This window comes from Natator depressus, chromosome 9 (assembly GCF_965152275.1).
Source record: "Natator depressus isolate rNatDep1 chromosome 9, rNatDep2.hap1, whole genome shotgun sequence".
In the NCBI taxonomy this organism is placed as follows: domain Eukaryota; kingdom Metazoa; phylum Chordata; order Testudines; family Cheloniidae; genus Natator; species Natator depressus.
This window is the reverse complement of record NC_134242.1, coordinates 3,694,453-3,715,007: the sequence shown is the minus strand read 5'-3', so window position 1 is coordinate 3,715,007 and position 20,555 is coordinate 3,694,453. Positions and strand designations below refer to the sequence as shown.

Sequence of the window (20,555 nt, the reverse complement as noted above, 5' to 3'; positions counted from 1 at the left end):
AAACACTCATGCACATGATAACGTGACATAGGAGAGTAGCTCCACTGGGCCAAATTCTGCTTAGTTAAACCAGTGTAAATGCAGAATAATGCCACTAAACTCCCTGGGCCTACAGCAGTATGAAACTGGAGTAGTGAAGAGCAGAATCTAGCTGGTTGAGTTCAATAGGTGCTTAATCGTTTGGGTAGTTCCTGTGTTCTCCTGCCTTGTCAGAAGGTCCCGATTCTGAAAACGATTAAGAGGAGAGAATGGATGGAAAATAGAGCAAGACAAGCTGAGGAGCTGTACAAGAGAGGAGATTCTAAAAAGTGTATTCCAGTAGCTAAACAACTGACATCACAATTCTTGAACCATTTTGGCATTGTGAAGGCTCAAGATGGTACAATTTTAACCACAGAAGAAAGACAGTCCGTTGGATGGAACCTCTCCAGGCTGTGCTTAACCAGCCAGAACCACTAACACACATTGAGAGAGGAGAAGAGATAGCAGACTTGCCTAGATCATTGGAAGTAATCACCTTTGAGGAAGTAACTAAAGCTACAAACCAAACCATAGAGCTGTAAAGCACCAGGATATGATAACATAGATGGTTGAAATGTTAAAAGCTGGTGTCAAAGTGACGGTGAATTACATAAATGGTCATACATGCACAGGTTGTACAGAATGGTTTGGGGAAAGCAGAACTGTACTAAAGACTGAGGAAGAAGAGGTCTGTAAACTTCCTAAAAAAGGGGGACCAGCTTCTTTGTGAAAGCTGGAGAACAGTGACAGAGTTGCCAATTTTGGTTGGACGTATTCCTGGAGGTTTTATCACATGACAATCTTTAATTCTTGGAGACTCCAGGACAATCCTGGATGGTTGGTAACCTTAATGACACTCCTGTGTGTTCCTGGAAAAGTATTTTGCATTATCATTTCGAATAGGATGAAAATTGATGCTGATCAAGTACGCAGGGAAGAACTGGCTGGATTTTGATCAGGTGGGTTGTATTCAGACCAGATTTGAGAAGACTCAATGAGAAAGACTTAGAATACCAGCAAAAGATGGTTTTTAACTTTGTTGATTTTATGAAAATGTTTCCACTGAGAAGCCTTCTGGAAGATCCTGAGACACTATGGAATTCCAGCAAAGAGGTTAATTAGATAAAAGCTTTGTAGGACGAGTCTCTGTGCTGTATGAGGACAGAGAGCAGACACGAGTGGTTTAAGATTGTTATTGGTCCAAGGCAAGATTGCGTACTATCCACTCTTCGCTTCTGCACTGTTACAGACTTTGTGATGAGAAGAGTGATGGCTGCTGCAGAAAACTCTGGCATTGTTTGAGCAAGAGAAGTGTGAGACTTTGATTTTGCAGATGATATTTTTATACTGACAACTTGGATGGAATGAAGACTCTTTATGAACATAAAAGCCAAAGAAGCCACAATGGGACTTCATATCTGTATTGAGAAGAACAAGATCATGGAGCTAGGAGAGAATGCTGTCAAACAACAATGGATGCATGATTGATGGAGAAGCGTATGAAAGATTGTACTTCCAAGATGGACTAAGTCATCAAATATCTGCTAACAGCAGCTCACTAAAGTAGCAAAGGCAAGACTTGGCAAAGCCAGTGGATCATTTTCCCATTTGTCTCTACTCTTCCAGATGTTTAAGATCCATCGATGTACTAAAATGAGATTGTACAATGCTATTGTCTTCCCAATACTACTGTATACCTCGGAAACATGTCAGATGGTGGAAGTACATAAAAAGGACGCTGAATGCAGCTTTGTTTAAGAAACACCTTGGGAGTTCAAAGGAGAGATTGTGTAACCCACGTGGAAGTGTTGTACCACACAGGTCAGTGGACTGCAGATTCAGTAATCGGACAGAGACAGCTACGGTGGTTTGGCCATGCCATCAGGCTACCATGTGGCACAAGCACCAGGTATGTCTTACACGGGATCCCATTTGGAGAGGAGAAGAGAAGACATGGAGGACAAAGAATGACCTATCAGAGGATGATCGAAAAGGATATTACCATCATGGGGACAACTTACGATGGGATAAAACATCTTGCCCCGGATAGACAAGAGTGGGGGGAAAATGGGCTGCCTCATGTGCCCTGGGGCATGAGAGATTCTAGAGTTAAACCAGATGCTTCAGAGGATGATGCAAGAAACCCACAGCAGTAGATGTTGGATAATCTGCTCCCCCCACACTAGATCTCATCCTGATTTCTAATAATTAGTGATTGGCTCATGTCCTGAGGCACAAGCTTTAATATCCCAGCCAACATTTTTATTGTCATTATGACATTCTGAATATTCTTGCTATTTATATATTCAATCCCTTTTTGAATCTTTTTAATTCTTGGCTTCAACAACTTCCTGTGGGAGTGTGTTCTACAGTCTAATTACACATGGTGAGACCAAGTATATCAGTTTTGAATTTCCCAACTTTGTGTTTCACCAGATGTCCTGCTCTTCTTGATTTAGAATACAAGAAGAAGGGAAGTTCCTGATCTACCTTCAAGACCATTCATTATCTCACATAATCTTATTCTGCCCTGCCTCTTGTTCATGTCCTTTCAAAGATAAATAATCCCAAACTTTTCAATCTCTCTTCAAATGAGAGCTTTTCTAGGCCTTTGATATGTTCCAAAGGTAAAATAAGATGCTCTCCAGAAGTATTTGTCTGAGCCCTGGGAACGGATCCTCTCTGGTTGGGAGCCATACATGGAGTGACTACGACACAATCTCATTAAACTCCTCTCTTCAATTAGGGGAGATGATAACAAGGGACTCCTGGAAGCTGCCTCCAGCATCTCCGTTATTGGCACTTCCTTCTGCAAAATCCTCCTAGTGCATTGGCAAAAGCCAGGCCAGCTCATTCATCTCAAGTCTCCATACTATGCACAACATTATTCTGAGTCTAATTTCAGCTCTCCAGTTATGTTGTTAATGTAATGCTGTTTTCAGTGCCCGGGAAAAGGCATCCAGCCAGTCTCAAGAGGTGCTGAGTCCTTTCCGCTTCTACTGACATCACTTAGAGTTGTGAGCGTCCAGCTCCGTTGGAAACCAGTTCTGAAGTTCTGTGTCCGTAGAACTGATACACCGCATGGATCACACGTGTCTCCCCACAATGCCCAACTCCTGACTTGAGGGGGATGTGGGCACCTCTAGGCACAAAGGAGTGGTACTGTCTCTGTCTATGCCTATTCAGCACTCTCCCGGAGATCCTAGTACTATGTTGACACTTGTGCATGAGGAACCAGACCGAGACCCACCAAACAGCCATCCCAAGTCAACCACTCCCCATCACCTCTGAACCAGGCCAGATGCAAACCAACAACTGTGTGTGCGCTGGTGATGGAGGCATCCATACGGATCCCCTGAGCCACCACATCACCCTTAGCAGATTGTGCATCAACAGTAAACCAGCCCTCCATTCCTCAGAAACATTGGGCAATGCACTAGGAGACGTGCAATGAACTGGGGTTCAGATTTTGCAAAATGGAGGCCGGACGTTAGACTCCTGTGTGCCTATAAAAGAATGTAAATAAGTGGCCTGAAAGAGCTGAGTATCCAGCAGCTCCTGCAGTCTTCAGCAGGAGTTGTGGGCACTAGGCACAACTGAAAAATTAGGCTATTTATTTGAGGAGCCTAAATATGGATTTAGGAGCCTGATGACAGGTCCCTCGTTTTTGAAAAACCTTGGCTGCAAGAGGACTGTTGTCCCCTTACTAACATTCGTGGGGGAGGGGGGGCATTGGCTAGGTCCCAGTACTACAAGAATGGGGAGAGGCCAATGCTCCAGGTCAGCCTGATTGACAGGGTTAATCAGGGAGTCAGGAGGCCAGGGTGGGTCCTGTCCTCCGTGTGAGCTGGAATTGCCTGGGTCAGACAGAGTGGGGCTGAGCTAAGGAGAGAGCCGGGGCCCCAAGCTGAGCTGGGGAGCAGAGCTGGGCCAGCCAGAGGGGCCAGAAAAGCCGCCCAGGATGCAGGTCAGAGCTGGGAGCAGGGTCACGGAAGCAGCCCACAGAGCAGACCTGTCCTGGGAGCAGGGCTCAAGCCACAGAGCCAGAGGGGCCAGAGCAGCAGCCCAGGGGGCTGGAGGCAGAGTGGAGCCGGAGCTAGAACAGTGGAGCTGGGGCTGGAGCAGTCTGGAGCCGGGTGCGGTGAGCAGCTGGGGCCAGCCAAGGGGGGACCCTGGGCAAAGGGCCCAGCGCAGAGAGACACCCCCAGCCAAGGGTCCTTGGAGGCCAGACTGGGAGGGGGATCTTAACCCGACAGGGGGCTGACACTGGGAAGAAGGGTCTCACTGCCCAAAGCCCAGAGGTGTGTGGCCACCACCATGGCAAGTGTCCAACCCGCAGCATCCCTACAGCACAGCCACGGCCTGGGCAGGGGCCACAGACTGTGAACTGCCCTGACGTTCCAGAGACCCTGTTTGTGATGTTCCCTGCCACAGAGCAGGGTGATGTGTTTCCTTTAACCTTTCCCATTTTTCCTTATTTTTTTTTTAATTAATTGTTGATTAAATAACTTGCATTTGCTTTAAATTGTATGTAATGATCAGTGGGTCAGGGAGGTGCCCAGTGCAGAGAGAGCACCCCGGAGTGGGGACACCCTAGCCCCTGTCCTAGGTGACCGCAGCAGGGTTGGGGGTCGAGCCCCCCAGGAATCCTGGGCCCAGCCTTGTTGGGGTTATGAGGACTCTGCCAGACAGGAGAGTGGAGTCCTCAAGGGCAGGGAGGCCTCTGGGTAAAGGAAGTGGGAGCGAGGACTCAAATCCTTTTGCTAGTCCACTTCACCGGGGTAGTGCAGAAGCCAGGAAAGTTTCCCACAGTAGTGGGACCATTCCCCCGCTTACATATAGTTCATCACTTGCACGTGTTTCATTACTTATGATGCCTCAGTAGGTCCGATTCTTCCTTCACATCCAATCTTCAATGCTTTCTGTTTTTAACTACATCCTTGAACACCACGCTATTAATTTTGCCTGCCCATGCCTGTTGTAAGTTGAAAGCTTAGCACCTGCCGTGAGACCCATCATGCTAACGAAGCAAGCCTTGTGTCAGCTCTGCCCTTTTTTACTCCTGAACACCCCATCTGCATGCTTTACATCAATAAAGATTAAGCTTAAAACGCACCAGACCAGGGGCAGCTGCAGAACACACCAGCTTGCAAAGATAATTCTGCTGCATCTGCACGTGACGAGGGTGGAGTTGCAGGGTGGTGAGCAATGCAATGGCATTCTCAGGGCGAGGGACAGCCAGCCATCTGGTTCCAGTCCAGTCATGAGCACAAGTCATCCTTTTATCCAGGCCCGAAGGAACATGTTTTCCTCTTTTTTTTTTTTTTTTTTTTTTTTTTAACTTATATAAACGAACAAGAAGCGACAAGAAAATATTTGGCCTCCAGATCGGATAGGCCACAGCCAGACTCTGCCCTGCATTCCAGTTAATACATGTGGGTTTGGCTTCCCATCCAAGGAAGGAGGAAAGGACATTGATGATCTGGGATCAAGATACCATTTTTGTTGATAATTATTCAGTGGCAAATCCACGACCCTGGACGTCAGCCTCGGAAGGTCAGTTAAATGCCCAGATGCGGTGGCGAGGAGGTGGTTTGGCTGGGCACTATGATGTGGCTATGGAATGCTGTTTAGCTATCTGCCCCTTGCATGTATACACTCAGACCCCTCTCCAGGATCAGTCCTCAGAGACCTAGGAATTAAAGTCCTTGCTTCGTGGACATTATTGCCTAGGATTGGTCAGAAACTAGAATAACCAAGGAACTTTGGAGGCTGTGCTCCCTGCAGTCAGAACTGCTATTAAAGACCACAGGCCTTCCCCCATGTAAACGCAGAGTAGCTCTGGAGACTTCAGTGGAGTCATTCCAAACTCATACAGGTGTAACAGAAAATCAGAATCAGCCCCCATCCCCTCTTAATGCCTCTGAACACCTACTTGGGGAAGTGGTTTGATACAGGAACCAGTTCTGTGCAATATCAGTTTATATTAACACCCCTTTAGGATCCAGTCTAGCTTCCTTTGACTTCAGTAGGAGCAGGAACAGGGCCCTGGCTTGAAAAGAAAGGATCGATTCTCTCGTCATTACCAGAGCTGTCCCCCCCTCCCCATTATGACCGTTATCCTCCCCACAACGGGCTTCGAGGGGAGAGGAGACCTCAACACCCACTTAGGGAAACTTTACTCTCCCGTTGAAACTGACAAAAGAAGGACTAAAGCATTTCAGCTCCAGGCCCCTGGTTCAAATCTAGCCCAGGTGCCCAATACTGGGAGGTACTTAGGCCCCTTGCAAGGGAGCAGAGGACGCTCTCAGCACCTGGCAGAATCACATCCAGTCATTGCTATCTGGTGGTTGTCGAGTGGCTTTTGTGAAATGAGCTCGGTGGATCTCAGCCCAACTTGTAACAATCACATTTTATGTTCACACCATAAAAAAAAAAAAAACGCCATCACCGTTGGTAGCTTTGTTGCTTAAACAAGGGCCTGATTTTGAGAGCCAAGAGCATCTGCAGCTCCCACGGACGTCAACGCGGGTGCTGGGTGCTCATGAGATCCAAAAATCAGGACCCAAGTCACCTTTTTAACCTTCCAAGCTCTCTCCCAAGTCAGCATGGAGACACATGAGTGGGCCAGTATGGGGTGGGGGGGGGGGAAGCCAAGAAACCCGCATGGCTGCAGCACTGGGCCTGTGAGTTGATGTAGTTTTCATTCAGGACACTGCCATCAAGAGCAAGCAGACGATAGGTTCTTAAGTCCATGGATTTGGGGGGAGCTAGTCCTTATATTTAGGTTTATTTCTCATACAAATTGATCAGAGTCCAATACCTTGATGTAAAGGTCATTCAGCACCCTCTACACATGTCCATATGGGGTTTCTGCATCGCTACTCTGTCCAGAGAGGATGAATGGATGGGCTGTGTCTAGACATGGGCCGAGTCACTTTAATTTGCAGAGCTCCTACCCTTTTTCTTCGGAGACTCAGGGACTGATGTGACTGACAGAACATTCCCATCTCCACCTGACTTCAGTGGCAGCGGGATGATGCCTTCCAGGGCTGAAGGCCTAAGTTGTGTTTCATAGATCCATCCCACAAGGCTCAGAGCATTCCATCCCATACAAATACTATTTTTGTACTGCAATAATTTTAACTTCGCTGACCACCAAGATGTTTACCCTCTGGGTGAGGACTAGGGATGCTATTTTAGATAATCTAAATTAAGAGATTTTCCAAGAACCCAGCTCTGAAATCTCTTTATTTAGTCAATGGCAGAGCAAAATCAGTCTTCAAGATAAAAGCATCCCCCTATTTATTAACACTATTACCGTATATTTCTATTTCAACATTTGTCTGGGATACAGGGCATCTGTCAGATGAAAACAAAATGGACAGACCTCCCAAAGAGCATAGTGGGTGATACTTCTAATGAGAAATAAGTTAAATCGTTTGTGCCAGCACAGATTTTGAAACAGTGGCTTTTTCTTGTGTTATCTGCCACTAGGCATCCAAAGGGAATGGATTACCAAGAGAACAGCATTTTCCACTAGTTCTGGCAAATTCATCACAGTCAGAGATGTACACTTAGGATTTTTCATAATGGTAGTATTTACATTTCTGTCATACCATGATCCCAAAGTTCTTTATATTCTCCAACGGATAGACAAAGTACACAGGGGTAACTTCCTCCACTACTGAAATTCATCCCCCTGTGAGGTTGAACCCTGCAGCTGTTTAGAACACACAGCAACATTGCAGACGATCTTAGTACCACAAATTAAAAGTAGCGTGTGGAGTTAAAACTTCTAGTCTCCGTTATACTGGTGCAAATCCAGAAGAAAACTCCATGATTTCCATCTAGTGATTCCAGCTTTACATCAGCGCGAGAGGAGAAACTGGCCCAATGTAATTACGCAGTTTGAAGTTTAGGCAGGCAGAAAGTAATTTGAGGAGACGGAAGGAATTTGGCACAAGGACCATGGTAAACATTCCTAGTCTTGCAACAAGTGCCAGGGGACCTTTACTGGCTGCAAGTGGTCCATTTCAAGTCTCACGCTGGTGCTAGTGACAGACTATATGGGCGATTTAATCACACTCTCCTGCAGGACTCCTGCATTACTCAGATTACAAAACCCTTTGGAGCAGGGACGATCATTTTGTTCTCTGTTTATACAGCGCCCAGCACAGGGACTCCTACCTACCATGAGAATACAACAAATTCCCTTCCTGAACCGTCTGCTGCTATGTTGTATGGCCTTGGTCAAGTCATTTAATTGTCCATGCCTCAGTTTCCCTATCTGTATTAGGGAATGTTTGTGAAGTGTTTTAAAATCCTTGGATGAAGAGCATTATACAGTATAAGAGCAACCTAGCAGTAGTATCTGGGCACAACAACAGATTACTGGGAGTAGGATGCGGTAGTTAAAGGGACATTGCGAGGTCAAATTTGTAAAAACACTAATTTGGCTAAACACCTTTTTAATAAAACTGAAGATCAATACAAAGTTTTTCAAGTTTTAAAAACAAAAAATTCAACAGAAGCAACTTCATTTAAAAAAAACAAAAACAAAAAACCTTCTCCTGCTCTATTGGTGACCTAAAGACAGCCACATCGTACTAATGCATGAAATCCTCAAAGTAATATTGTCTAGAAACAAGTTATTCTGGTTAATCTGTAATCGTTATCCTAGCCAAAAGAAATGCAGAAAAGTAACAGAATAGAATGGAAAGAGTTTTAAAAATCAAATGTATGTTTACTCTTTAATGATCTATGGTGTTTGAAAGAAAGAAGCAAGGACATTATTCTTCTTCAGAAACCACTTTTTATCCTGACAATATTCCAATGAGCTTCCTACCCCCTATGTCCAAATCTCTCTTGAATTACACCTGAAATGTATTTAGTGGTGCCAGGCTACAGAAATAGGATTTACACTGTGTCTCTTGTCATGGTGCAAATAGAGAAGAGGCTGAGTAGACGGGCAGACAGAGACATGGTTTAGAGATGGATAGTTAGAAAAAGATAGCAAGCACTCAGGAGCTGGAAACAGAAAAGCAAATGTGGAAGGAAGCAAAGGCTATTAAGATCATATGGCAAACAATGCAGGCAAAAGGGGGACAGGAAAAAGACTAAAGGAGGAAATGAGAAGCTAGGAGAAAAGCTGGAGGGTGAGGTTAGAAGGAGCAATTGTTTTTGATCAACCGGTCAGTTTTTTCCAGGAAGTTACTAGTTATTTTTGGCCAAGGATTCCTGACTCGTGAGAATCCGTGCAGGGCATGGGGAGCTCTGTTCTCTTGTGCTGTTCACAGGCAGAATGTCCACAGCAAGTTCCAACAAGGTTACTGACTCAGCAGTTTGTAACCGGCCAATGCCGTCATGTCTTGCAATTTCCTACTTACTTCCCCAACCCACATGCATAACAGAGAAAACCCCTAAAGAGGGCAAAAGCTTTGGCCTCCAGGCTACATTCAGACACAAACCAAAACTTGCCAAGGCAGCAAAAGCAGGCGGGTCATAATTCAAATCAGAGTCAAGAAGGCAAACAGCACCAGTGATCCCCCAAACCCCTCCTACCAAAGCCTAGCAGGCTCTCAAAGGACAGCAGCCCATATGTACTGTAATAGACAAGTCAGCCTGTATGTAATAGAAGTAGAGAGCATTCAACATATAGCCTCTTCTGCTGACGAGATGGGCGTTTGAGAACACACTACAGACCCTTCTCTTCTCCAGGGGCTGGAAAACTCAAATCTTCTTTTATTCCCATTAGTGGCTCCCGTCCCCTCCCCCCATTCTCTATGCTTATTCGTTCTCCCAAACACTGGCCCACCTGGCAACTGCTGTCTCTGGGGTATTTCTGGCCCAACTGGAAACACTGGAGATCTCTTGGGGAAGCATGAGCACGGGAGATTTCCAGCCCAGTGGTTCCAAAGAAGGTCAGGGGGCACATCTGAACTTTGGGGTGCTTGGCCAAACGTCTGAAATAGATCCCGCACTAGGGCCCTGATCCAAAGTCCACCCAAACCAATGAGAGGCTTTCAGCTGACTTCAATCAGTTCTGAATCAGGCAGGAGTTTGCTCAGGCCTGGGGCACACTTTCTTGTATCAACATTTTGTGCAGGAATTTGATTGTGTTTCGTTTTTAAGCCTTTATGGGTTAGCGAAAGCCAGAATTTCCCCCCTTCCCTCAACTGCCATAGAGTTAAAGGCTGATCTGCTGGTGAGTTATGGTCCAGAGTTATATGGTATCATCCATGAACCTAGAAAACCCCATCTATCATTGCAGGGGTGTTTTCTGCACATATTTAAAAAGACAGAGGCAAGGTACTCCAGTGAATTGGCCAGGATAGCGTAGCAAGTAGGACGGGGCACCAGAAAGCCTCAGTTTCTAAACCCAGCTCTTCCACAGACTTACTACAGGGACTTGGACAAGTGACATTGATTATTGGGCCAGATTCTGCTCTCACAATGGTGTAGTGGTAACACCATTGTAACTGAGGCCCTCTGAGTATCATTCGAATCACACGTTTACTGGTGTAACACCGCTGACCCAAAGGAATTACTATAGAGCTACAGCCATGTGAGATGAACATTTGGCCCTCTGACTCAGTTTCCCCATCTGCAAGGCAGGGATAATAGCAGTTGCCTTCCCTGATTTACAAGGCTGGTGTATGGATGAGTTTGTATTTATACAGCACCATATTTTGTAAAGCACCGTACAAGTGCCAAGCCTTATATTTTTGATTTATTCCGTTTTGTCATTACCATCAAAGGGTTCATTCCCCTCCCCTCGAGAGCTAAACAAGCAAGCGAGAGGTCACTAGGAGTGGGACGGAGAAAGCACATTCCATACAGTTCGTTCTCTCTAAAAATGCAAATGACATCAAATCCTGCCGTCCAACCACACAAGGGACTCTATGGAAGTACCCAGCTGCCAGTGACCCACCCACTCCTGGCAGAGTGACGGGAAGGAATTGTCCAGGGTACACAGTGGGATGTTTAACCTAATCTCATTTCCTCTTTGGTTTTGAGAGGAGCAACAAAAGCAAGACACTGCTTGGATCTCCAGAAGGTCTGCAACGTGTTTAGGCAGCAGGTCCATTACAACAACCACCACCAATAAACCCTTCTCCACAAAGGCACAAAGGAGCTGGGAATGCAAATGCCAAGTACGAGAGAGACCTAAGGGGGGGGGGGGTGTCACAGTCTGCCTCTCTCGCCAGATGTCATACAAGTGCAATTCGAGAGACAAGGCGGTGAGAGAATATCTGTTGTTGGACCAACTTCTGATGGTGAGAGACACGAGCTTTCGAGCCACACAGAGCTCTGCTTCATCTCTGTATGGTTCCAACGCTGGTCTCTTTCACCAGCAGAAGCTGGTCCAATAACAGACATTATCTCACCCGTCTTGTGTCTCTAATATCCTGGGACCGACAGGGTTACAACTACACGGCATACATACAAGTGCAATGTGGTTTTACTCGAAAAGCCTGAAGTCACTGGGAGCTGCAGGTGCTTGGCAAGTCTGGAACTTAAGGCCCTACTTGCTAAAGTGAATGAACAGATAACATGGTTGCAAACAGCAGTTGCCAGAACAGAAATGAAGCCTCCCCCTGCCCCCTCCCTAGAGAGGTGTGCAAGTCTCAGTAGCCAGCAGAACCTGTGTGCAGAGGGGCTATTAGGGGAGGAATTCAGGGAGTTCTGCACACCCCAGCCGTGTCTGTCTGCTGCATTGGACAGGACTGTGTGTGGGTAAACAGAGCTGGGGTGAGTTGTGCTCTATGCATCAACCCTTTTCCCAGCCTCCCCTCTGCCTCAAACTCCCTCCCCCCCCCTCAACTTCAGGTTTTAGTGGGGTGGGCGGGGATGTATCCCATGCCCTGGGGAAATTTGCCAAACCCGTTTACTCAGACTTGGCACAGAAAGAGGATTTGGCTCTCAGTACACATACATCCAGGACTCGTGGTCAGTACAACTCAGGCAAATCCAGTCTTGCACAAGCGACCTGGATCAGTCTCTGCACGTTAGGGGGCCTATCCTGATACATCGTTATGGAGAGAAATTCTTCCAGCTAGCAGATACCCCACTGATGGTTTTGCTAAGCAAGAAACGTGCTAAACTGAGTGGCTCACTGGAGGCCAAGGCAGAAAAACCTGAGATCAGAAGAAAGGTTTCCATAAAATGATTTTTAAAACTTCCAATTAAAATAGTTGTAGTAAAAAAAAATATATATATATATCCCCAGAGGCAGTGTCTGAAACCCAAACATTTATACAGCTAATGAGAACATCCACAGTTACATTAGGTGCGGATAGACATGCTTTGAGAAGGAATACAGGCTCAGATTCTTAAAAGGTTTCAGACACCTAAACGTCCAGTGATTTCAATGCGAGTTAGACCCCTCAATACCTTTGAGGATCTAGGCCATAAGCTCTGGGGGCTGTAAAATCACAGACATTGGCAGGGGGGCTCAGAGATTGCTATGGAATATCTGAATCTTCTTTCAGCTCATCTTTTTGAAATGGAGTAGTTCTCAAGTTCACTGTATCCCTTTAAATGAGGAAAACGGACTCGGATGGCAGAAGCAGGAATGAAAGGCAGCCCTTATTTGGCAAACACAAAAAAAGACCCTAAAGCATGGAGTAATTTTGCTGAAAGGGAGCCAGACATAATAGGTTCAATCCATATCCTTCTGTGAACTCTATGCAGGTAGACCCCTGAACCCACAGGCAACCCCGTTAACTTCACAGGATTTGCTTCTCAGGAGGAGAAAGGTTGAAACTGCATATTTCTCAGGAAGGTGACTTGAGTGGAGCTCCACATAGGTGAAGGCATCCGCCCACGAAGAGCTCACTGCAGGAAGTTCTTCTGGATTCAATGACATCAGAATTTGGACCAGACTATAACCCTGTTTCTCCAGTGGTATTTCTTTCTAGGGCTGCATATTATGCACACTGGGTTTCTTAACTTCCTGTAAATCCTTTCCTTTGCATTTCCAGCCCTGTGGATTGCAAAGACCTCAAACTAAGACATTACAGAACAGGAAGCAAAGCACAAAATGCAGCTATGATTTTCAGTGGGTCCTTAATCACAGGGACTGATGATTGTCACCCACTTTCTGTCGCTGTTTAGTTAATACATTACAAGCACTTATGCTTTCAGTACTGACATTTGCTTCTCCATTTGGCTTTAGTGGATTGCCGCAGAATCGCCACCACCAAGTCTTGCTCTACATTGGAAAGGGCAGATCTCCACTTAATACCCGCCTTTAGCAATTACAACCTTGTGTCAATTAAATAAGGAAAAGTCCAGAGGGAACGTCCCAGCAATGTTTTACATTTTCAGCTTGGCACAGAATAATTTCCCAAAGAGTCTCTATACTGTTAGCCATAAAATGTCAACTTCCTTCAGGTATCCGGTGGCTCAGCAAATACAGCATCAGCCTTGAATTAAAAAAAAAAAAAAAAAAGAGAGCCAACCTCAGCTGTTCAGGAGATTTTCTGCCCACGGCAAGTTCATTAAAGACAACACAGTCTTCATGAAGAGTAAACAGTGATGATTTGGGAACAATTATCAGGACAAGGGGCAGGATTTCAGAGGCTACGAAAACATTGATTCTACTGTACCCTGTAAAGTATTTCATACCACAAAAAATAGACAAAAGGCAGATACAATATGATAATAGAAATCATGTATCCTCTTGCTACATGCACAGGGAGAGAGAAAGGAGGTGTCACTGAAGTGACAGGGGTTTAAGGTACTGCTGCATTAAAATGAAAAAGCCTCTTGTACCATAACTTCACAGTTGCTGGGTTTTCCTTAAAACATTCCTTGTAAGGCAAGTCATTTTCAACCCTAACCCAGTCCCCTTTAAACTTTCATTAGGAGGAAAGAACATGGATGCTTTAATGATGTACTGAGCTTGAGAGTCCTCAGCCACCAAAGAACAGGAGAAGGAATGTAACTGACATAAACCATAGCAATTCAGGACACAAACTAATGTCTTAGCATAGATAATTGTCCAGGACCAACTTATCAGTACATCCCTTCGAATACCTTGGGTTTCAATTTTCCTTAGGCTTTAGGGGGCCAAACACTTGGGTTTCACATTGGCTCATCTCTCCCCTACATCATTCATTATTTTTGCTTCATTGTACATACTGTTACCAATGAGATGGATAGGGACTGTAGAGACAGGTGAGTGGCTGGGTGGGGAGACAGAAGAAAGGGTGGATGGGGAAGGGATGGACTGGCTAGTTCCTGACTTGGGTTCACACCTGCTGAAGCTGTTTTCACAGGGCACCCTGAGCCTGATGAATGGATGGATGCCTCAGTCTCACCTGATGCATGCCACCACAGGTAGACGTAGGGCTCCAGGTGCCAGATTTTAAAGGTATTTAGACACCCTAAGGATGCAGATAGGTGCCTAGTAGGATTTTCAACAGCACCAAGGAATCAAACTCAGACCGATTTCATAAACACGTATGCCTTTAAAGATCTGGCCCCAGGTGCTAAGGGGATGGGTAGAAGGGATGAGGAAGACAGACAGGGATGAAGGGAATTAACAGAAAGACAAGTGAATGGATGGAGAGGCTGGCTGGCATCTCTGTCACCTGGATATACATCCGCTGCAAGCAGATGGATGGGGGGGGGGGGGGAGGAGAATGGATGAGGGGGCTGGCCAAGGCCAGCTCTCACCTGGGAGTATGCCCATTACAAGTTGTTGTAGGACACCCTGTATGAAGGGATGTGGGGATGGATGGTGGAGGTGGATGGGTGGAAGGAAGCTGGGGGAGGAGAGATGCGGGGCCTGGCTCTCACCTGGATGTAGGCCCGCTACAGGTAGCTGTAGGGCACCCGGCGCTGGCAGGGATGGGTGGAAGGATGCTGGGTGTGGATAGCTGGGGGCCGCGGGCGGAGGAGAGATGCGGGGACTGGGGGCCGCGGGCGGACGCCGGGGGAGGAGAGATGCGGGGCCGGCTCTCACCTGGATGTCGGCCCGCTGCAGGTAGCTGTAGGGCACCCGGCGCTGGCAGGGATGGGTGGGCGGATAGCTGGGGGCGGATAGCTAGGGGCCGCGGGCGGAGGAGAGATGCGGGGACTGGGGGCCGCGGGCGGACGCCGGGGGAGGAGAGATGCGGGGCCGGCTCTCACCTGGATGTAGGCCCGCTGCAGGTAGCTGTAGGGCACCCGGCGCTGGAAGTCGGCCCGCACCTCCTCGCTGGCGCGGTGCCGGGAGGCGGCCCCCAGCCGGCGCCCCTCGCACTCCCGCAGGCAGCGCGCCCGGCGCAGCACGGAGCCGAAGAAGGGCAGGTCCCCGCCGGCGCCCGGCCCGAGCCGCCCCGGGGGCTCCCGGCAGCCCAGCCCGCAGCGCAGCCGCGCCTCCCGCAGCTGCCGGTGGCTGCTCAGCGCCCGCTCCAGCCAGCGCACCGCGCCCGCGTAGTCGCCGCCGTCACAAGCCTCCACGCCGCGGGCGAAGAGCGCGTCGAAGGGCGGCGGGGGCTGGGGCGCGGGCTCCGCGGGGCCCCCGGCAGCCTGGCCCAGCAGCGGCAGCAGCAGCGCCCCCCAGAGCCGGCTGCGCCAGCCGGGGGCCATCCGCGCTGCGCTGGGGGCGGCCGGGCCGGGCTCCCCGGGGCAGAGGCAGGCGGGGGCCGGGTGCAAGCGGGGCTCCCTAGGCTGAAGCCGCGGGGCTGGGCTCCGGCTCCATGTGCTGCTCGGGGACCTCCCCGGCTCGCCGCCTGCTCCTCGCTCGGCCGCCCGGGCGTGAAACTCCACCCCGGGCTCGGCCGCCGGCCGGCAGCTCTTAAAGGCACCCGCGCTGGGTCACACGCTCCTCCTGCTCCGGAGCGGGGCGGGCAGCGGGCTCCGCCCTGGGAATCGGAGCCGCCGGGGGCTGGGGTCGGGCAGGGTCACGCTCAGCCGGGAGCTCAGCGCCGGCCCAGGTTAGTGCAGCGCGCCCGAGCCCCTTTCCAAACGGGGGGGAATGGGGAGCTGCGGCTCCTGCCACTGGCGGGCCCCCAGCCGGCTTCAGGGGCAGCAGGATCGGGCCCTCAGCCGCCCACACTAGGTCATCCGACTGCAGCTGAACGAGGACGAACGCCCCCCCCCCCCCCGCTCCCCCAGCCCCATCTGTGGCTCTAATTCACGTCGCCGGCCAAGCAGCGAGCTGTCTTTCAGGCAGTGCCGACGAGGTGCCAGTAGCCATCCCAGTGTTTGGTGTGTTCAGTTCTAGGGCATGACAGAACAGAAAGGTTTAAAGATGAAGGAAGCCATGAAGCTGCTCCCAGATAGGACGTGGCGCCAGGGTGACCAGATGTCCCGATTTTAGAGTCCTGAGATTGGGGGCTTCGTCTCATACAGGTGCCTACTGCCCGCCCTTGCCATCGGGTCACCCTAAGTGGTGCACGAACTTCATTCAACCCCCGGTCACTAGTGAGCCGACCCAAGAAGAGAGGTTTAGCAGCATTTAAAGCCCCCACTGAGGGTCAGAGCCCCACTGTGCTAGGTGCTGTGTAGATATAGATGAAGACCCTCCGTGCCCCAGTGAGCTCACAGTCTGCACAAGTGGAGAAAACTGATGACTAGGTTGTGGGGGGGAGAGGGACTCGTCATAAATCCAAAAAGCCTCCTCAATTTGTTGCAGAAGTGCCCCTGTGCAGCCTGTCCCCTCTGGTGCAAAGAAACCGGGGTCGCTCTGATGCCTTTAAGGCATTGGGTCCTGGAAAGATAGGTCAGAGCAGGCTGAGCTGAGGGAGTTAGGGGGATAGAAGATAATGAATAAGTGCTGTGGGAAGGAAGCCCAGTTTGTGTACAGATTTCTAGCTACATGCCCCATGCTAGCAGGCCTGGGAGGGGCAGTGTTTGGTGTGGTGGGGGTTGAGAAGGCAAGGAAGTCCCTCTTAAATGATCTGCTTCATGGCTGTAACATTTAAAAAAAAAAAAAAACTTCCCAGCTGCAGGCAATGTATTTTCCTCTCTCCTGCTCCCTCGACTTCCCTGTGGTTGCCTAACTATTTGCTAAATATTTTGTGACACTCTTCCGTCTGCTGCTTGGAGACCTTGGTCTCTGGCTTCTGTGTCCCCCTTCCCACCTACACAAGCCTCCAACCTCTAGGAATTTTGCAAATAAATCATCAGGGATGGGCACAGTGAGCCAGAATGGAGAGGTCTGTGAAGCATCCTCCTCATCTCCCAGCTGTGTGTAGGTCTCTCTCTTCAGGGTTCTCTCTTCCAAAGCTACAGCACCTGCTCTGCCAAAATATTACTCATTTTGGATTCATTTTAAGGCGGTATTTTTTGTTCAAGCTTCTCATTCTTGCAATGAAGTATTTGGCAAATGCAGCTCAATGAAACATTCAAAAATCGCACTGTACACTGGGGGGAAAAAATCTAACTGTAATTTCAACTCATATTGTTGAATCCCTGACAGCAAAAAAGTTTTAAAAGAAGTTCAGTTGATGTGGGGGAAAGAAGCTTTCACTGCGCAGGGTGGACTGGGCAAAAGTCTGTTGGAACCTTTTTTTAGAAACCCAGGATCTCATTCAGTTTCAGACTGTCAGCTCTTTGGGGCAGGGCTCATCATTGATTATGTGTTTATAAAGCACCTTGCACAATGGGCCCACCAAACTGATCGCTGCTGAAATGTAAATGTTTAATAATAATCATGGAAGTAAACCTAGACCAGCCCTGGCAGGTGCCTGTCCAACCGCTTCTTAAAAGCCTCCAGTGATAGGGATTCCACAACCTCCCTTGGAAGCCCATTCCAGAACTTAACGACCTTTATAGTTAGAATGTTTTTCGTAATATCTAAGCTAAAGCTCTCACTGCAGATTAAATCCATCACTTCTTGTCCTACTTTCACTACAAATAGTTTATTTGACAAAAAGTGCAACCGAAAACTATCAGTGTATTTGACAAAAATAGTTTTGGCCAATCACAAAACAGCTAGAGGAAGTGATGGTGCTGCCATCCCAACCCCCAGATCCTGATTCCTCACACATACCCAGGAAGCTGGGATCTGCCTTTCATCAGATAGTCCCACTGGCAGCATCTCCTCCATAATGGAAAAAATCTTGTACCCTTTCCTCTTCTCTAATACAGTTACAGACAATTGTTTCTCCCCCAACCCCCACCTCCACCCCCACCCCGGGGGTCTCCTATTCACAGATTTTGTATTTGTCTTTGTAAATCCTCAAGCCTGCACCTGGTTCAGACAGTAAACTTAGGGCTGGCTCCAGGGCTGGCAACAGTTCTTGGAGTTGATTGAGTTAGCCCTGGGACCCGCCTCGCCTCAGGGGACAAGTTTCACTTCAACAGTTTGAAGACCTAATAGTCTACATTTTACGTCTCTCACAAACTATTCCCCATATAAACATCTTGCAATAACAATGGGGATCAGCTGGTTCTTAGCTTTTGGCAGACACCGTGCACGACCCGTCTTTAGTGAAATATTGAGAAGATGGGTGGACACAGGGGCAATATACTTGTCTGAGCATCTCTGAGTCACAGCATATGAGGCTCTAGTATATGCTGGGAGTCAAATTGGTCCCAGAATCAGAGGGGTGCAAAGATGGAGTAAAGCCCCCCCACTCCTTGGCTGTATCTCCTGAGAGGCACAAGTCAGAATCCGTAGACTGTATTTGATTTCTTCCTCTATTTCCAAGTCAATTACACCAGTACTCACAGCACATGGTCAGCACTGAGGCCATGAATAGGAAGGAATGCAGAGCCTGAACGAATGGAAGAGTGAAGTGAAATGAAATGTTTTCTTTCAGTGTGTTACCTTTTCTGAGCCAGATGTTCTTTTCAGAAAAATCTTTCTGAAACAATCAAAAGGGTTCTTGGGCATGAGGTGTTATTTTAGAGCCGTGTCCTGTCACCTTAGTCATTGAATGGGCCTGATTCTGATCTCACACCAGATTTACACCAGTATTGCTCCATCCACCTCCACAGAGTTACATCACTGTATGACCAGAAGACATGCATGAATGAGGAAGAACAGGATCCCACTCTTAGTTCCAGCAATACCAATATCAGTTAATTATCATCATAATTTGTAACCAGGCCCCAAGATGCCCGAGACAGCTTTCAAGCCTTTAATGAAAGGAATAATTCTAAATATGCAACAACTCGACCCGCGTTCAGCAGCTCCTGATCCTGGCTCCTGCAAGGTTGTTTTGAAAGTTTTTTTTTTTCTTACATGAACAGATTCATCAGAAGCTCCCCTCCCAAATACACCCTGAGATGTTGGTCAAATCCCTGATGATTTGGCAACATGACAGGAGAAGAACTTTCCCCAAAGAATGCATTTTAAGTAGAACTTATTTATCTGGATCCATGTGTCAAGCCCCCCTTCAGTTTTCATTAGCAGTTTTTGACCTGATTATTCACCTTAATTCACAACTGAACTTTGCAAATCCTAAATCAAACACTCAAAGCTGTGCAGCCATGTACCGTAAGTAGAGATAGGTTCAAACCAACAGGTAAGCTCTGACACTTCTAAACTGCAGTGGCTTGATCCTCAGGTAGGGTACATCAATGTAGCTTTTTTGAAGTCACGGGGTCTCTTCTGATTTACAGTAGCTGAGGATCTAGCCCTGAATCAACATCTGATTTCTGTGGCATGTACCTATCTGTAATCATAATTCCCTTTGTATTCAGAGGAATGGTGATGGTGAAGATAGATGGATGAAGGGAAGGTGAATACAAAGCTTACAAAATGCAAAAATAAATGCGGTCCAGATTAGGAATATCTTTTTATGGAAAACTCACTCCTTGAGTCATTTAGAATTAGACTAGTCAAAGCCCTGGAGACTCCTAAGGGGGAGAACCATTGGCATGGGAGGGAACAGTGAGATGACTTCTCTCTTGCTAATTCTGTATCCTTTGTTTTACTCAGAAGGAAATCAATAAAATGACATGTTGCAAAAGATCAGGAGGGGATGGAGGTGAAAATACAGGGTGCATCATGGCATTAAAAGCAGGGATGAGAACGCCGCATCATCTACTCCTGTGGGTTTAGCTATCATCTCTTTGCTGATGACTCATAAATTACTCCTCCACACCTGACCCATCTCCCTCTGTCCAGTCCTGCATTCCAGCCTCTCTGACATAGCATTCTGGATGCCCCACCAACAACTCAAGTTCACCTTGGTTAAGGTGAGCTCCTTATTCTTCCTCCCAAGCCCTGTTCACTTCTGCCTTCCTCTGTTGCTGCTGACAACACCTCATTGTCACCCTGGGAGTCATTGTCAACTTCTCCTTCTCCCTTGAGGTGCAGGCCATGATCAAATACTGCATTTGCTCCTCCACAACATACACAATCAAGAACCTGACACTTCCTCTCTGCCCTGACAGCTGAACACTTCTCCAAGCCCTGCTCATCTTCATTACTACAGCCATCTCTTCTCCAGCTTCCTATGTCACCATTTCCAGTCTGTCTAAAGCTTGCCTGCTTAACTTAGCTTCCTTGCTTGTCCATCTGAACATGCCACCCGCTCCTTGTACCCTTCCGCTTGTTTCCCTTCACCTACAATTTCAAATCTAAA

The 20,555-nt window shown here is 47.9% G+C and overlaps 1 protein-coding gene across 2 annotated transcripts in view; it reads right to left on the bottom strand.

Moving 5' to 3' along the window:
* The window catches only part of P3H2 (prolyl 3-hydroxylase 2), a 120,231-nt gene extending 104,628 nt beyond the window's left edge, over positions 1-15,603 (bottom strand). Inside the window, exon 1 of one of the 2 annotated variants that reach the window (XM_074963349.1) lies at positions 15,163-15,603. In XM_074963349.1, the coding sequence (XP_074819450.1) occupies positions 15,163-15,603 (441 nt within the window). Of the gene's footprint in view, positions 1-14,829; positions 14,846-15,162 lie in introns of those variants that run through there. The other variant, XM_074963353.1, reaches the window with a different exon arrangement.
* Between the last annotated feature and the right edge of the window lie 4,952 nt (positions 15,604-20,555).